The 15901-nt window shown below is 43.4% G+C and overlaps 1 protein-coding gene across 1 annotated transcript; it reads right to left on the reverse strand.

Moving 5' to 3' along the window:
• Positions 1-211: 211 nt before the first annotated feature.
• Positions 212-1546, reverse strand: LOC120451749. The gene is made up of 3 exons (XM_039635670.2): positions 1481-1546; positions 1028-1426; positions 212-977 (listed from the first exon to the last, which is right to left on the reverse strand). Exons 1-3 carry the CDS (start codon positions 1524-1526, stop codon positions 310-312), a joined length of 1113 nt encoding a protein of 370 aa, XP_039491604.1. The 5' UTR covers positions 1527-1546; the 3' UTR covers positions 212-309.
• Between the last annotated feature and the right edge of the window lie 14355 nt (positions 1547-15901).

Genomic DNA, 15901 nt, shown 5'->3' on the forward strand with positions numbered 1-15901 from the left:
CCTGGCGCCCACTATTGAGTATTCGAAACTGCACACGTGCGACACCTAGGCGGAAAATTACCAAACTACAAAGCGTACCTAATATATTATAGCATAACAAAGGGTGGTGAACTTTTCCGTTGAAGGTCTTTCCAATTCTGAGAATACCGCCAATCTTGTTACTGATGTTACTGATAAGCATTCGCAATAAAACTCATCTTCGCTTGGGGAAAACGCACTTATGTTTCCAAAATACCTTATATTTTTTACAATGTATATTTTAAAGTACTGAACAATAATAAAACAAATGATGAAAGTAGCTTGACGAATTCAGCACACACCAGTTAAGTGTGGAACGTTATTTGTAATGAAAGAGTACGGCTCGCAGCACACAGTACGTCCAGAAAGCTTGGTAGTAAATTGAAGACCCGGATGACAGGGTATCTCTTCACAGATGGCCTTTATTGCATTGGCACTGGGGCTTATTCTGTCGTTGTAGGTCAACATCACCCATTTATCCCCGGAGAGATGGCTTACTATCTTGTACATCCACTCTGGCACGGGAATTTTGTTATTATCCAACAGGTAAATTGGTATCATGTTGTTACTTCTATTATGTTTTAGTCTGTGCACTCCCAGTGCCCCAATGCAAACCTTAAGGACATCGTATGTACGCGTTATTCGTATGTTATTGATGATGGTCTGATCATGCATTCCCCTAACCATATTGTTCACCCAGGTCTCAACGGTCTTCCATTTGCCGCGATTGACTCCACCATACTGAGGGATGGCATTTAAATACCTAAAGGTTGTCTCCTTAAGTGATTTTGATATAAAAGCAGAAGCCGGTGTCATGTGGCCACGATCAAATTTACATTGCGGCTGTGCTGCACCCAGGTTAGTGAGCAAGCAAGCTTGAGTTGCTTTTCCTTCGTAGGCATTATCAAATCCACCACTTAATTGATCTGACTGCCAAGTTGGATGGGGACGTGGAGCGGCTAAAGAAAAACAGGTTTACTATTGGATTAACACAATATTTCCCACTTACTGTTTACGTAGCGATAAGCCATGTAGATAGAATGTTGGAACTCCAAGCTGTTGTGATCAAAACAGTTGCGATACAGTTCCAAGAGCCTTCCATTGAAGATAAACCCTACAGCGTACATTTTGCGTGGAGAGGAACACGAAGTATCTGATACCACTACCACGGCAGGTTCTGGTGGTACACATGCTGCTGAGCTTAGCGCTGGGCTGAAAACACTGTTAGGTTTACACTCGAATACGCCTAAAATTTGTCCACCATTGCATAGCAGATGCACCGAATGACCGATTTCAACAATATCACTGCGCTGAATATCATAGACTCCGTTATGGTTGCTTAGGTACACATTATTGCCTTGCAAATGAGCCAAATCGATAAGACATCTGGGTTGAACACTTCCTACAACTTAAGAAGGGTTGCACCTCTGTTAATAATACAACTTTTGATATTTATACTCACAGAAATACAGGCTCAGACTAGTCAACAGATACTTTAGATCCGGCATCTTTACAGCTTAAGGTTGCATTAAGAACTAAGAATTCTCAAAAGCTTTGAGCGGTGGCTACTAAAAGTATTTCTTATCAGCATCTGCCATTATTCTTATCTCTCTCTTGGGAGAGAGCCCAGCTATATGCGATAGCACTTGGTTTGATTCTTGAGCAATAATGAGACAACGGAGCGCTCATTAACGACCGATTAACCAGACAATCAACTTCGACCTAACAACATTTTCAACATATTTATTTATATTTATGCACTGTACGCATAGAAGGTAGAACAAAAATTGGCTTAATGAGAAACTCCTGAATGATAAGATATGAAGCTGTATTATAATCGGATACACCTACTAGTTACAACGCAATTGTTTTTAGTTGTTTTTTTTATCAATTTATTTATTAATTTAAGCTTATCAGTTTAAAGTCATACCAAGCTCCCAAGAATTGCCAATTACTCACTTCATATTGTATCTTATATTATTCACCAGATTTGTCTGAAGGTACTAACCATATTTATCACATATTTGGCCAACGATTTAGAGTTAATTTAAAAACGGCTAGTACGCATTACATTAATTTACTTACCTAGTCATAACAGAAATATAATAAAATGTTCTTTGGGAAAGCTGGCTGAATAGCACACTCCTTTTCTTTTATCAACTGGCTGTTATTAGCTTTACAACATTAACTGAGACCCAGAGCTTTGTACATGTGTATATAGAACATGGTTTCTGCAGCATTGCCAAGCATGCACACTGCTGGCCACTTTCCACTGCATGACTGCTCCGAGTCAGAGGATCGGACAAACTCATCGCAGCACGCCCGCATAAACATGACCTGATTGATGTTGGTTTTAGTTGGCCATTTATTTGTTATTTGCACGCCACATGGCAGTCGCAGTCGCAGTCTCTCTGCAGGCAGGATGAAGGATGAAGGACGAAGGATGAAGGACGAAGGACCCGGGAGCCAGAACCAAACCGATACCGAAGCAGTAGGGGCCTAATGGATGAGAAGCTGACTGGTCTGGTACATCTTTAAAATGCACTCTCGGCTTAAAGTAAAGTGTCTAAATGCTGCACATTCAATTTGTCACATGCCAGGGTGCCGCATATTTGGACGAAATATTTTCGAATGTGTCAGAAATTTTACAGGGCGCAGTGGGGAAATCCGCTCACCACCACAGCGAACATGAATTATGCTTATCCACGTGTTAGGCACAATGGCCAGCCGACCTTCCTGGCGGCATTGCCGCAACCTAATATTAATTTGCTGATTTATGGGTGCTTTGGCCACAGCGAGGCAACTATAAATTTTAATGAAAATTTAATAAATGCGTCGAACAGAGGGATTTTTTCGGTCGGCATTGTTAGCATGCAGCATTAAAGCCTCAATATGTATGATGGAGTTGCGGCTTTAAGTGGCGAAAATTTCAATATTTGCCGCACCAACAATAACAAGTCATTAAAAATACAAAACACATACACGCGATGCTATGGATTAGAGCAGAATGCTGCGAAAAAAGCAAACCCAAACCGACCCCGCAGAAAGGAAACCTCTTCAGAGTAGCCGCAAAAACAAACTGGCAGGCCGGCGAACCGAACCGAACTCCGAACTGCAAGCTCCGAAATTTACGGGCAGAGGATCCAGGGACACACAGACGGTCGATACAAAATAGTTAAATATTTTATGCCACTGCTATTTTACGCTTGTAAATCAGAGTCCAAGCCGCAGTCAGACATTCAGACATTCAGACATTCAGACATGCAGACATTCAGCCAGTTAGACAGACGGCTTAGTTCGGTTCAAGCTGGGCAAAACCAAAATGTTGGCATCGGAAAGTAAGCTGAACCAGTTGGACTCTGCCAACCTGGCAGACCGCTTTTGCATATGTCTCTGGGATTGGGAAAGGGATCTGGACTTGGATTTGGAATTGGAGAGAGAGAGTGTGTCAACCTACCTGGCCTGCAAGAGCTCAGACCTGTTTAATATTAAAATCAAATTCCTCGAGATAAATCTCATTTTGGCAGGCCCAAACAAATATTTGCCCGGCTGTGTGGCATGCAACATTGAATTATTTACCGATCTAATGCAGCAGCCACAAGTTGAAGCAAGATGCACTGTAATAATACGATAAACGCTTGTCCATGGAATGCAGCAAATTAACAGTCATAAATTACATTAATTGCATTGCCAACCGGTTAATAATTTAGCAAATAATTCAGCTTTAGCACATGCCAACGTGTCTCAGGTGTCGAAAGGCATACAATTCAATCTGCACTTGGTAGAAGGCCAGAAAAAAACATGCCTCTGGCAGTTTCAGAACCTCGTCCTGCTACAAACAAAACACCATTTGGTCTGTTCACTTTTTTGGTTTACCTGAAAGGATAAGGACATCTTCCTTGCCATGACCTGTTTAGGTATAAACGACAAAACAATACAGACTGACAGTAAGTTTGTAATGGATATCGATATTTTTCAGATAGTTCAGGGTGTGGATGCTACGGCTCCGGTCCTATCAAAGTCGGTACAGTTGGTCCTTCGTGCTGGCTAGCAGCGATTCTAACAAACAAATCAATTTATTTGCCAGATTACAATTTACGTGACTCCGTTACAAATTGCTTTATTTATTTAGCACAACACAATGAATACACCAGGCGCAGGCGAAGTAGGTGGCGGCTGGTGGTGTAAGAGTGTAGCCTGGACTGAAACAAAATGTTGCCGGGCAAATACATCAATTAGACACACAGAAGCCATCTAATGCAATGACTAATTGAGTACACGATATGCTCACATGCAACGCGGCCTAATCTGGAATTCGAAGCCCTAAGGTTCGAGGGTCGGGCTAACATAATGAAATAATCCTTGATGTAACACGGTCGAATGAAGTCAGAATGGGTTTCAAAAAGCCAGACACTTTTCATGACAGCACCAAATCGCATACAAAAGTATTAATTAATATAAGCAAAATATAATCATGCCCAAATAGAAAATATTTTATGACATGGTCCGTCCGAATGGAATTGCTATTTTATGTTGTTATTTTGCTGTGGGCTAAAAACCCTGAAATCAATAAGCGTTGCGCCGCAAACAAACACCAACCATCTATGAATTCCAATTCATCAAGTCTCAGCACAACAATTAGGAAGTGGACGATGGAAATTGGACGATGGACATTGGACGATGGAAAGCAAAACAAAGAGATTGAGCGGAGGTGGAGGCGGGATAAATAATGGAAAATAAAGAGAATCGATCTCATTACTTAGCAACGGCCGGGAGCACAAAGCCGGTTGAAGTGGCTGCAAGTTTAATAACAGCAATGCTCAAAACATAAGCCACAAAGGCGGAAATCTCATAGAAATGTCCAGCGATGGCAAACAGAACAAAAGTCTGCTGCAAAAACCCAAGCCCGAACCCGAAAGCAGAACTCAATCAGGCATAAAACATTAAAAGCTCCCCAAGTAGCACGAAAGAAGTGGCACAGCAGCAATCGCTCCAAAGAAAAGGAACGCTGGATAGCTGAAAGGTGGAGGTGGAGGTGAAGTTGGAGGTCCTGACCCCCATCTTCCTCGGAAAAATAGCTGAGGATGCGGAAAACTGTAGCAGAGGAAGCGGAAACAGTGCAAGTTAAAGTTTGCAGCGAACGGACTCCATCTTTGAATTAGTGAATTTCCGGTGGCAGCAACTGCAACAGCTAAAAATGTTTTTAATTCTGTTTCTATTTGTTTTTTGTTTGCGTTGCTTCTGTCCTTCTGCAATCTCGGTTGCATTGCAACAATTGTAAAGGCCAAAGGGAAAATGCTCGATCTATCCTATCTGTTGGTCATTTGTGTGCTTTCAGTTTTAGTTTTTTTGTTTCACTGGACAGCGAGATAGATGGATGAATTTTTCCCATTTTCATAAGCCACGCTTAGTTAAAAGAAATGCAGAACTTTGCTTTGACTGCCATAAGCCGCGTTCTCCTGCCGGCAAATATGGAATACCGATGACCGAGCCAAGTGAATGGCGTCAGCCACAGTTGGTTTTAACCCCTTTTGCAACGAAACAAACACGAAAGCCCTCGGCCACAGAGGCTATCAACATGCTGGCCCGCAAATCGATTAACTTTGGCTTCTTAATTAACATCTTTTGTGGTCCGTGGGTCCATGGGTGAACTCCCGACATGTTGCTTGAATAATTACGTGCGACAAGCCGCAACATGTTAATCCCCACGTCAACATAGCCTCTGTGTCCGTGGTGATGGTCGATTCCATATGCACAGCCATCGCTCATTTAACTGCTTATCAAGTATGGATGTCCATATATACGGAGGATTGCAGATTGCGGTCTCATGTCACTGGCCATAATAACAATAATAATAATACTATGCACTTCCACAACCTGGCGTGCAATCAGCGGATGCGCCTTAATGTATGCAATGATTGATATTATTGCCAAATTAGGGCATGTCGTTGGGCATTAGTTGCTATGTATGTATTGGTATTAGTATGGGCATTCGCATCGACACTGGATTGCGGGTGCCCAAATTGTTTGCGTTGAATAATGCATTAAATTAAATGGCCGAGACTGCAAAGCAAACAGCTGCCAGGTAAGAGCAACTTCTGTGGCACACGGATCCATTCCATTCCGATCCGATCCGAGGAAAAATGCTGCACACACACACAAAGATACACACAGAAACGTAGCGTAAATGCAGTTGCAATGGCAAAAACCAACGACCAAAAACCAAACCGAAGCAACCCAAAAGCCGAAACGCACAGGCAAACCCGCAAATTGCATACAAATGAAGCAATTTGCACTTGAGGCTGCCTGCCTTCCAGGCGAAATCAATTTTCAATTAAGAATTGCATATTTTTGTACACATTTATATACATACATAGGTGCGTATTTGTTTGGATGTGTTTGTAAGCGCGACTGCACTTACACACACCTTAAAGCGCGACTGGTGAGGCTGACGCGAGCGCTGGCTTAATTGGAAAATCAAATTAAATTTCGAGACTTAAGCACATTACGTATACGCCACGTTGGCCGCACATAAAACTTCCCTCTCGCTGTCTGCGCAAGTTAAGGCATTTTTAACAGCTCCCGAGAAGCTGAGCTCAGCTTGGTCTGCGCTCCCAAACCATTCGCATCGCCACTTTCGTACTTCCCACTTTTAGCCATCGGCTGTTGCTCCTCTAAAAGCTTTGCCCCATTTGCAACAACAACTAAAATGGCAAGAAGAACAACAGTTACAATAATGGCAAACCCAGGAGATAAAAAGATAATATCCATTTGTCTGTTTGTTCGTTGTTTGCCACAGCAGCAGCAGCAGCGGCATCAGCAGCAGCAACAACAATCGAAAGAGCTTCAAAAGTGGAAGTAGCAACATTTTAAGCGGATTTCGCTCTGCTGGCTGTCAACTTTCGGTCAGGATCGACCGCTTCTCGTCCATTTTAATTGATTTGCATGGAACATTTCGGATGGGCAGATGGATTTTGGCGGTGGGTGTGGCAATGTGGCCATGTGGCTATGTGGCTCTGTGTGGCTCTGCGGATCTGTGGCCATTGGTTTTTAGTTTGCGATAGCTGCACATTTTCGCTGATTCAAATTAGAAGCAGAGTTGAAATTTGGGTTCTGGCCGGGACAATGTTTAAATCGAGCCGCCCGCCCATCGATGCGTAACGCGAACAAACTCTAATTGGAATGGATCGGCCGGAAGGAATGCTAATGTGCCACATAACTTTCAATGGAAGGGGGAGCATGTAGAAACGTATCGCATATACTCGTATGTAAGTTGGCAAACACATTTGTCATCTGATGTCAGGGCTTTATTATAATGTCATCATGGCTGGCAAGTGTCAACCATTAAAACCGAACATCATCATCTATTTAGAACGTTTTTATTATTTCTGTTCAATCTGCTCATTCAGTGCGACAACGAGGACGAGAATAAAAAAAAATCCACATCGTTAAAAATTTGCGCAACACCACCGACATATTGGCTAAAGTATTTCATCAAATTGAATTCAATCACGTGCCAATGATCAATCGATACTGTCAACGCAAAATACAATGCCAATGGAGCCATGAATGAAGCATCGCCCAACTGGATTCAAGCTTTCAGTTCGTTTCGACTTGCCTTTACTCTCGCAGCTCGAGCTGATTGAATGACTTTTGACATTAGTGCACAATGTCGTTAATCAAAATGCTTTCGACTCGAGCCCAATCCAAGTGCGAGTATCCAGCAGCCAGAGTTCTGAGTTCTGGATTCCTAAATTCCGAATACCGAATCCTCACATCCACCCAGCTGGCAGCCTAATGCCGGGCATGTGTCGAATGTCAATGGTTGGGTTGTTTCAGCCACAATGGCATGAAGCTATGCGACCTATGACCAAATCGGGCCACCTACAAACCAGCCCTCCACAACACACAGCACACACCACGCACCACACAACACACACCACCTACCCTAATTCAATGAGTTGGCTTACACGGACAGACAGCAGTGGTGTTATGACATGCCGGGGAATTCCATTTAGCGACCTTGAAGTGATTTTTGGCCAGCCAAATGCTTTGGGGCCACTTCATTGAAATCGCCTTCCCAATCCCGCCGTCTGTCTGTCTGTCTGTCTGTCTGTCAGTCTGTCCTTTTGTCTGCCTGGCGTGCGTGCTACAAAGTTAATTCTGGCACAATAAAAATCTGTTTTATGGCGCCGAGTGTGTGCCTGCTCATTAAGCATCTTCCGCTGGCAAACAGCTGTGAATGTGTGAGTTGGGCGTGGAAAGGGGGCTGGGGGCTGGGGGGTTTTTGGGGGACCATAAGCGCACTCTTATGTAAATGTAGCCAGGCACGAACTGACGGGGATCCTACTGCTGTTTATATCCTGTGCACTCAAAGAAAACATTCATAGAAGGAAATAGAAATTTTCAAAATGAAAATGTTTTGAAAATTATCTTAAAATAGCTTTGTGCTCAGACAAACATTTTACTTGCTATTATGGGACCCCAAAAAGTATGCAATTCTTTTTGCAAAAAATGTTTTTTTTTAACATTTTCCAATACATTTTTCTGAGTGCATGTTGGTGTGCCTGTCTGCTGTCCTGCTGTCTGCACGTTCTGCGTGGTGCATGCATTTCGTAGTAATTGTGTAAACAACCTCACACACACGCTTATACATTAGACTCTCCCCGGGTGCCATACGCCACCCCCGCCCCCCCTGCCCCAACAGAGCCCCCTCTGGCCGCTCCTTTACCCCGCTTGTTGTTGGGACTCCTTAGTCAAACGCATAATTATGTCACGTAAGTTTAGAGCAGTTAACTGTGATGTTGCAATTTAGTAGCAATTCACGCTCAAGTTTGCAAAGAGAGTTCTCGACTTGAGTCAAGTCGAGTATGGAGTCGCATTGCCTCTCCTCTCCTCGCCTCGCCAGCAGCAACGACCCGCAAGTGGCCTTTAGTGTTTTACGCTCGACAGCCTGTCAGCTTGTCCTGGCTCTGTGTCCTGCAGCCTGGCCGGCAGGAGTGTCGAGTTAATATGACAGAGCCTTGTTTGCCGGTCAGCGGTGGGAGAGCTCATACGCCCCATTGACCCATCGACTTTGCCAGCCATTTTAATTGAGCTGAAAATCACTTAACCTACTTACCGCAAAAACAGCCAAGCTGGCGAAACTAATGCGAGAATAAGAACAAAAAATAGGAAAAAACGGTCGAAAGTGTGCCAAGCATAAGTGCACACCCAAAAGCCGGTTGAACGGAGTCGCAACATCCATTATTGTGGTCATTATGCAGCTGGAAAAGGTGAGACGACTGGCAACATGTGTGCCCTGCCTGTGGCCGAGTTCATGAATTCACTCATTTGGTTAGATAAGTGAGTAGAGTGAGTAGAGTGAGTTAGTCCTCCCAGCAGTTAATGGATTATCGGACTGGGGTTAGAACTTGAAGTGGCTAAATCAGATTGGATGGGGATTTAATGGGTTGCAGTCAAAAAATAATGGCAAAAATACAACAGATTGATATCAATTTGGAGTCCCAATGATAGAAAAAGTAATTTAAGCTTGTTTATCCGTAAAAATAGACAAAACAAAATAAATAATATTTGTGACTATGAGATATTTGGTTAAAGAATGTATTTAAATTTATTCAAATTTCTCCATTGTGCTGTGCTCAAGAAATTATCCACTCACCCAGTTTAAGATGCATTTGTGTATGCACAAAAGGAAAAAATGGTAAAATAGTGAATGGTGAATGGGCAAGGAATGAGAGCTTTGTCCCACGTTGTTTTCTACGCCATCTTTTTAGCTGGCTGCAATAAAACATGCTGAACTATTTTGCATTTATTGCTGCAGTAGCTGGCAAGTCCTTTTGTCGTGAATAATTTATGAAAAACTAGGGAAAAATAGATGCACATTGTTTAGCCGGCCCAGCACGGCATTGTTTCGCTCAGCTCGCTAATAGCTCAAAAATTCAGCTGCGAGTGCTGCGCGGATCTCAAAGCTTTGTGCCAGAATGAAAAATTGAAAGTTTCTCCTGCCAAACTGCAGCTAATTTCATCTGCAAGTGGAACTGCAGCACGTCTACAGATAGATGCAAATGCTTATAGCGAAAAAGTTTAGCCAAGTATTCCATTGTGTCTTTGTGATCCGAATTTGGAACAGGACTCCAAGCTGCTAAAGCATTTAAAACTACAGATGCAGCAGGGTGGTAGGAAAAACCCACAGATGGGGAAATGTTTTAGAAAACTGCTTCAGGGCGACGACTTCTATGGCAAAGTTTGGCAACTGTTTGTCGGATTAAACAAGCTAGATTCCTTCTCCTTTCTCTTTTTTGGGCGAAGCTTGCAAGCGAGTTAAAGGCCACTTATGAAGCACACTCATAACATAAACCCCGGGCCACAAGTTGATGTAAGCAAAAAGCCATCAAGAGTATTAGAAATAACTGGGAACCGGATCGGGCGATTGACCAAATGTTTTACCACTCTTGCGGAGAGTGCCAATTAAATTCAAAACGATTGCCAGTCCCGTAATAATTCCGTCAATGAATTATGACAACAAATTGGTAGTTGGAAGCCCAAGAAAAACGACTCGTGGCACATGGCACATAAATTCGGGCCCAAATTATATGGCAAGTGTAAATAGAAGGGGCGTTCTTGGGGGCTGAACTCAAATTTATGAGAGCCACTCAAGCGGGTTTCAAAGGGTTTTCCTTTCTTGGCGCAGAAGTTAAACAACTCGGCAGGAAGGCAAGTCGATCCAGTACGAAGGATGTGTGCCACGCCTCTTGGGGGCGGTGGAGTGGGGGAGGAGGCGGAAATCCGCAAATGTGCAAGTTAAATATTGAAAAGTATTTGTTGATTGTACGCAGTAAACGAACATTTTATTGTGTTCAGGGCGCACTCAAAGCTGAAGCAAAAGGCAAAGCCCCAAAAATTCGATTGGCAACCGGGAAAAGGGAGCTGGACTTCTCAAGCACGAGTTCGAAAGCAGATTACCAAATCGTAGCAATGCCCCAGAGGCGCCGATGCTAAAAGGTAATGCACACACGTGTAGCTGCCACAGGAACAAGCAACTCCCAGAAACAAGGACATCAGGACTCGGACTACGGACATTCGACCATGATGTGAAGACCTGCCTCTCAGACAGAATGCCTGCCTGCCGGCTTGCCTGCCTTCTAATCGAATTTAAATATTCAAATGCTCTGAGAACTGGACGGAGAATCCGAAATGGAATGGCAGAAATTTTTGTAATTTAGCTTGCTTAGTGCCGATGCAGAAGCCGAGATATGCATATGAAAAATACACAAACCGATTGCATTTCATTTGCATCCAGCATTCATTTGCATTCGCATTGTTTGCCGCAAGAAAGCTGCTACTGCAAATAAATGACAACGCTTCCCAATTCTGAGTCCTGGAAACTGCACTCTGCTGGCACACAAGTCCTGTCAAATGTGAAATATAAATTTGTGCGTGCCATCCAGCTGCGCCTCGAGTAATTTGTCAGATTTGTTTGACATTTTTGGGGTTTCGTGTGATTACTTTGGATGCGCGCGTAACTGTGCCAAAAACCCATGTAAGTCTAATGAGTACAGCTGCACATTTCGCTGCAATGAACTCGGGGCAAATAGTCATTTACAATTGTACACAAAGTTGCATGTGAAAATGGCATGAATGGTATTCAGTAATATTTTAGAGCCAATGGGTAATTCAAAATCTCATCAATTAAAATATTATTCTGATAATAATGGCAGAAAATATTGTTGCCCATCGAATAACTTAATTGGCAACATAAAAGCTCAACAATTCAAACGCCATTTTGGTGAAATACTCGTATAGCCTTTAAGTAACTGCAATATTTTGATGAATTTGGCATATTATGACCCTCAGTCAATTTAGTAAGCAAATATACGTTTTTTTTTAGCCATATACATTTCCTACTATTTGAAACGCAAGTGTATATTTGCAAAAAAGATTCCGCTCCGATGAAATCAACCAGCAAATCTGCTGAATGTATTTTTAAAATACAGAATGTTTTATTTTGTGGGCGAAATAAATTGCAACAGCAACCGAAAGCCTTTTATAATTCTATCAAATTGAAATGCTGGCATTTTAATTGCTTACAAAAAATGTGCTTCGTTTTTATTAAAATTTTAAAACAGAATCTATAATTTGGAGTCTGGCCTGCCCAATGTTTGCTTTATTTTCGTTTCGGCCAGCTCACTTTTATGGGCTTTTAATTCAACCTTCAGCTGAGTGACGGCCGCAAATCAAGAGATGACAGCATGTGGCATGTTCAGTGTCACACGTTTCCACTGACACATTGCACTGAAGGCAGAAGTCAGATCTCAACCGGATCCGCAGATTGTCACTGCCATCCAGGCGGAGGATGGCAACTTAAAGTTGCAGCTGTTGACAGATCGGGAACGGGAAAACTTTGAGGAGATAAGCCGAGATTGCTGGGACAAACTTTCATGGCATAATTATCGCTATCTTCTGATTTTAGGGCCACTTAAAAGCGTCGTTTTGCCAATCAAAGTGAATTGAATTCGGCTGCCGGCACGGACACATTAAACTCAACTGAAAAGTGAAGCGCTGAATGAAGAGCGAGGGCCCTGGCAGCCAAGATAATCTGATGGCGGTGTTTTCCGCTTTTCCGTTTTTCCGCGACGATAGCAATTACCCAGTAGCCATTTCCATTGGCAGTTGGGACACGTGTTCGCCGATTAAACGATATTGCCGCGGAGCATAAAGTATGCTAAAGTTGTTACCCCAACATCGATTGGCCTGCTACATTGTCTGCCGCGTAGATGCTGCGTTTTGTCGGCGCGTTTTTCGGTGAGTATTTTATGGCCACGTGGCGTATGCGCAATATTGCCCACTATATCAACTGGAAAAATATTTAGTGCATTCAACAACAGGCAACAGCAACAAATGGCAGGCCATATATACTGGGTTCTCTTTCGAGAGTAAAGAAATATCCAGAAAAAATATACTACACAATGCAGTGTGCAGTGTGCAGTGTGGGTACAAAATGGAAAAATGCCACCGACAATTTACCCCTGATTTTGCAATTCCCGGCGCCTTTAATGCAGTTTACAGCGCTCCATGGCAGAAGTTTCATTAACTTGGTGCTGTACAATTCCTGAGAAAATAAGCCAGACAGGCCAGACAAGCCAGGAACAGCCATCGAAGTTTGCTGGAACAAAAAGCCTTGTCTAACCAATCAACTGTGGCTAACTTTTGGCCACAGAACTTGAATTACAACGTGGCAGGAGAGTCGCTGCCCCCGGGCAATGCGACACGAAGAGCCAAGAAATGGAGAGAAAAGTCGAGAAATCGGAGGGGAAAAATGGTTGCTTGCAAAAGAAAAAAAAATAGCAAAATAGAAGCAGAAGAAATAGTCAACTGGCAGACACAAATGAGAAATCAAATAAATACTCAATCGAGCGTAAAGCATTCAAAGCGACAGCGTGCCAAAGAGCAGCGGCAACAAATGGGCCATGCCATGTTGGGTTAAGCCCAGTCGAATGCGAATGCCAGTGGGTTAAGTGGTGGGGCCAGCAGAGATGGGGTTAAGTATACGCCCTGTAGTGCGGTTCACCTTGGCGACGTGTGCATTCGCACAAACTGCTAAGCGCATCAATCGAGGAATCAAGGCCCCCTCCCCACTCCCCCCTTTATTCCACCCAGCCGCCACCCAGAAAACGCTTATGCAATTGTTTCCCATTTCCGTTTACGACACAATACAAAGCATCTCAAGTGTTTATAGGAAGTCGAAACTTTCTGCGCTGCAGAACGTGATCGGGTTTTGTAATTTTTAAACAGTCTGCAGCATTTTGCCGAGATTTACGAGCCCAGCTAGAAATTAAGCCACTGAGCGCAGTTGCCAAGCAGCTTAACTAGCCCAGTGGCACAGGGACACGCAGGACTCGTATCCTGGGGGGTGCTTTAACTAATTTCCAATAAACAGCTCGAAAGTTTTTTGCGATGCGCGTGCAAAACAGCGCAGAAAATTGCTCAGCACTCGCCCCTTATGTTTTTTGTTCGTGTGTTTTTTTTTTTCTTTTTTTTTTTGTGTTTGGTTTTGTGGCACAACAAGAGTATCCACTTATACACATGCCACCGTGTGCGTGAGTATCTGTGCTCGCTGGCGCGTGTGTTTGCGTGCTTGAAATTCATTTAGAGGATTTATATGAAAGCATTGTCTTGCATATTTAATATAATTTACAATGCGAAATGGCAACTGCTCCTCAGCTCATTCAGATCCCGGATCCTAGGATCCCAGGATCCACAACAAAACAAGCGGCTTGGGGACATTGTGGGGCATGGCTTACAATTTATTATACTAAACGTCAATTTGGTATATATCGACAATCGACTTTGCGCCGACAAACAGCAAACAGCTCCTTCTCCTTTTCAGCCGTTCCGCCATATCGTGTATGCAAATGATCCAAAGACCCATGCTATACCCTGCTTTTTGAGGGGTAGAATGGACTTAAGATGCGTTTGGCCAAGTCCACTGCAGTTAGATATAATAACACATACCCCTATAGTAAGGTATTAGGTTTTACTAGTAGAGACATACAAACTATATATATTTATTTCTACTTTAAGCCCTATGAATGAATGAAATGTATTGAATTTAATGCCTAAACTCGATCCCGGCTGAATTGCCTTCTTAACCTAACTAAGTATTCCCCAGTCGGCGCCCATCTTCATATGCATTTTAACTTGTATATACAGGCGGTATATGTGGGTTTTATACCAAGGGCTTATCTGCTTGTTTACAGCGCAACAATTTTTTTCGCATGTTTATTTTGCAAACAAGGCGACGCCGAGGAAAATCGGCGGCAAATTTCATTTGGCACTTGTTGAACCTTGGCTTATGACATCGCACGCATATGGCTCCGTCTGGGCCAATTAACGATTCGCCTTTTATAAATTATTCAAGTGAAATTGAAACGCCACTTACACCAATACACCAATTTCGGGAGCTAGAGCTCGACGAATTAATTAGGGGCCAATGGTATTTATAGGTTGGCTAATGACACGTCACGCATACGACATGGGGTACGCGAGACATGTTACTTATCCGCCCCGTGCATATGATGCGGTTGTTAATTAAACGCGGCTATCGGGGACACAATTAAACCTCGTTAAGCAGTGGACGACAATCGAGAAACTGTGACTGTGCCATTGATTACTTGTCAGTCAGCGAGCCAAGCAGCCAAGCAGCCAAGCAGCCAGTCAAACAGCCAACCAGCCAGGATGGCCATGATTGCCAGAGGCTACGTCAGATTCCTGGCAAATCGACACAACTGACAGTGGCAGAAAGTTTTTCGGGGGAAATCATTAATTTATAAGTGCGACCAGAACTCACTCTCTCTCTATCTAACTCCGATGCGATGCAAAACCAATGAAAAGTGGAAACTTTTGCAATTTGCCCAATGCATTTTAGCAGCCCACCCCAAATCCAAGAGCCGAGTGCCGAAACTCAACGCTGTGGCGTTTTCGAACAATTGATCTCGATTCGCATCTTAATTCATTACTTAATAGAGTCAACGTCAGACTGACTGACTGGCTGGCTGACTGCCTGCCTGGTTGGTTGGCGGTTAGGGAGCAAAGTTTGCTTTGGTTTCGGCTTTCGTTGATTACATTTGAGATGCATGGCCAATGCAAATGGGGGAGCAGAAAACGAGGTGGGGGATCTAGGAACTTGGGTTCCCAAAAACTGCGAAGCTGGAGAGCTGGAGAGCTGAAGAGCTGGGAAGCCGGGAATCGGGAACAGGACGTGGATAACTTTGCATTGTGTCATTTGCATGCGGTTCTGTTGTATGCAAATTGCGAGTAATTGGTGTGAAACGTCTGCAATGAACGTGACCCCTGCTCAGCAGACACCCAGGCGTCCTGAAAG

This window comes from Drosophila santomea, chromosome 3R, assembly GCF_016746245.2.
Source record: "Drosophila santomea strain STO CAGO 1482 chromosome 3R, Prin_Dsan_1.1, whole genome shotgun sequence".
NCBI classification, from domain to species: Eukaryota; Metazoa; Arthropoda; class Insecta; order Diptera; family Drosophilidae; genus Drosophila; species Drosophila santomea.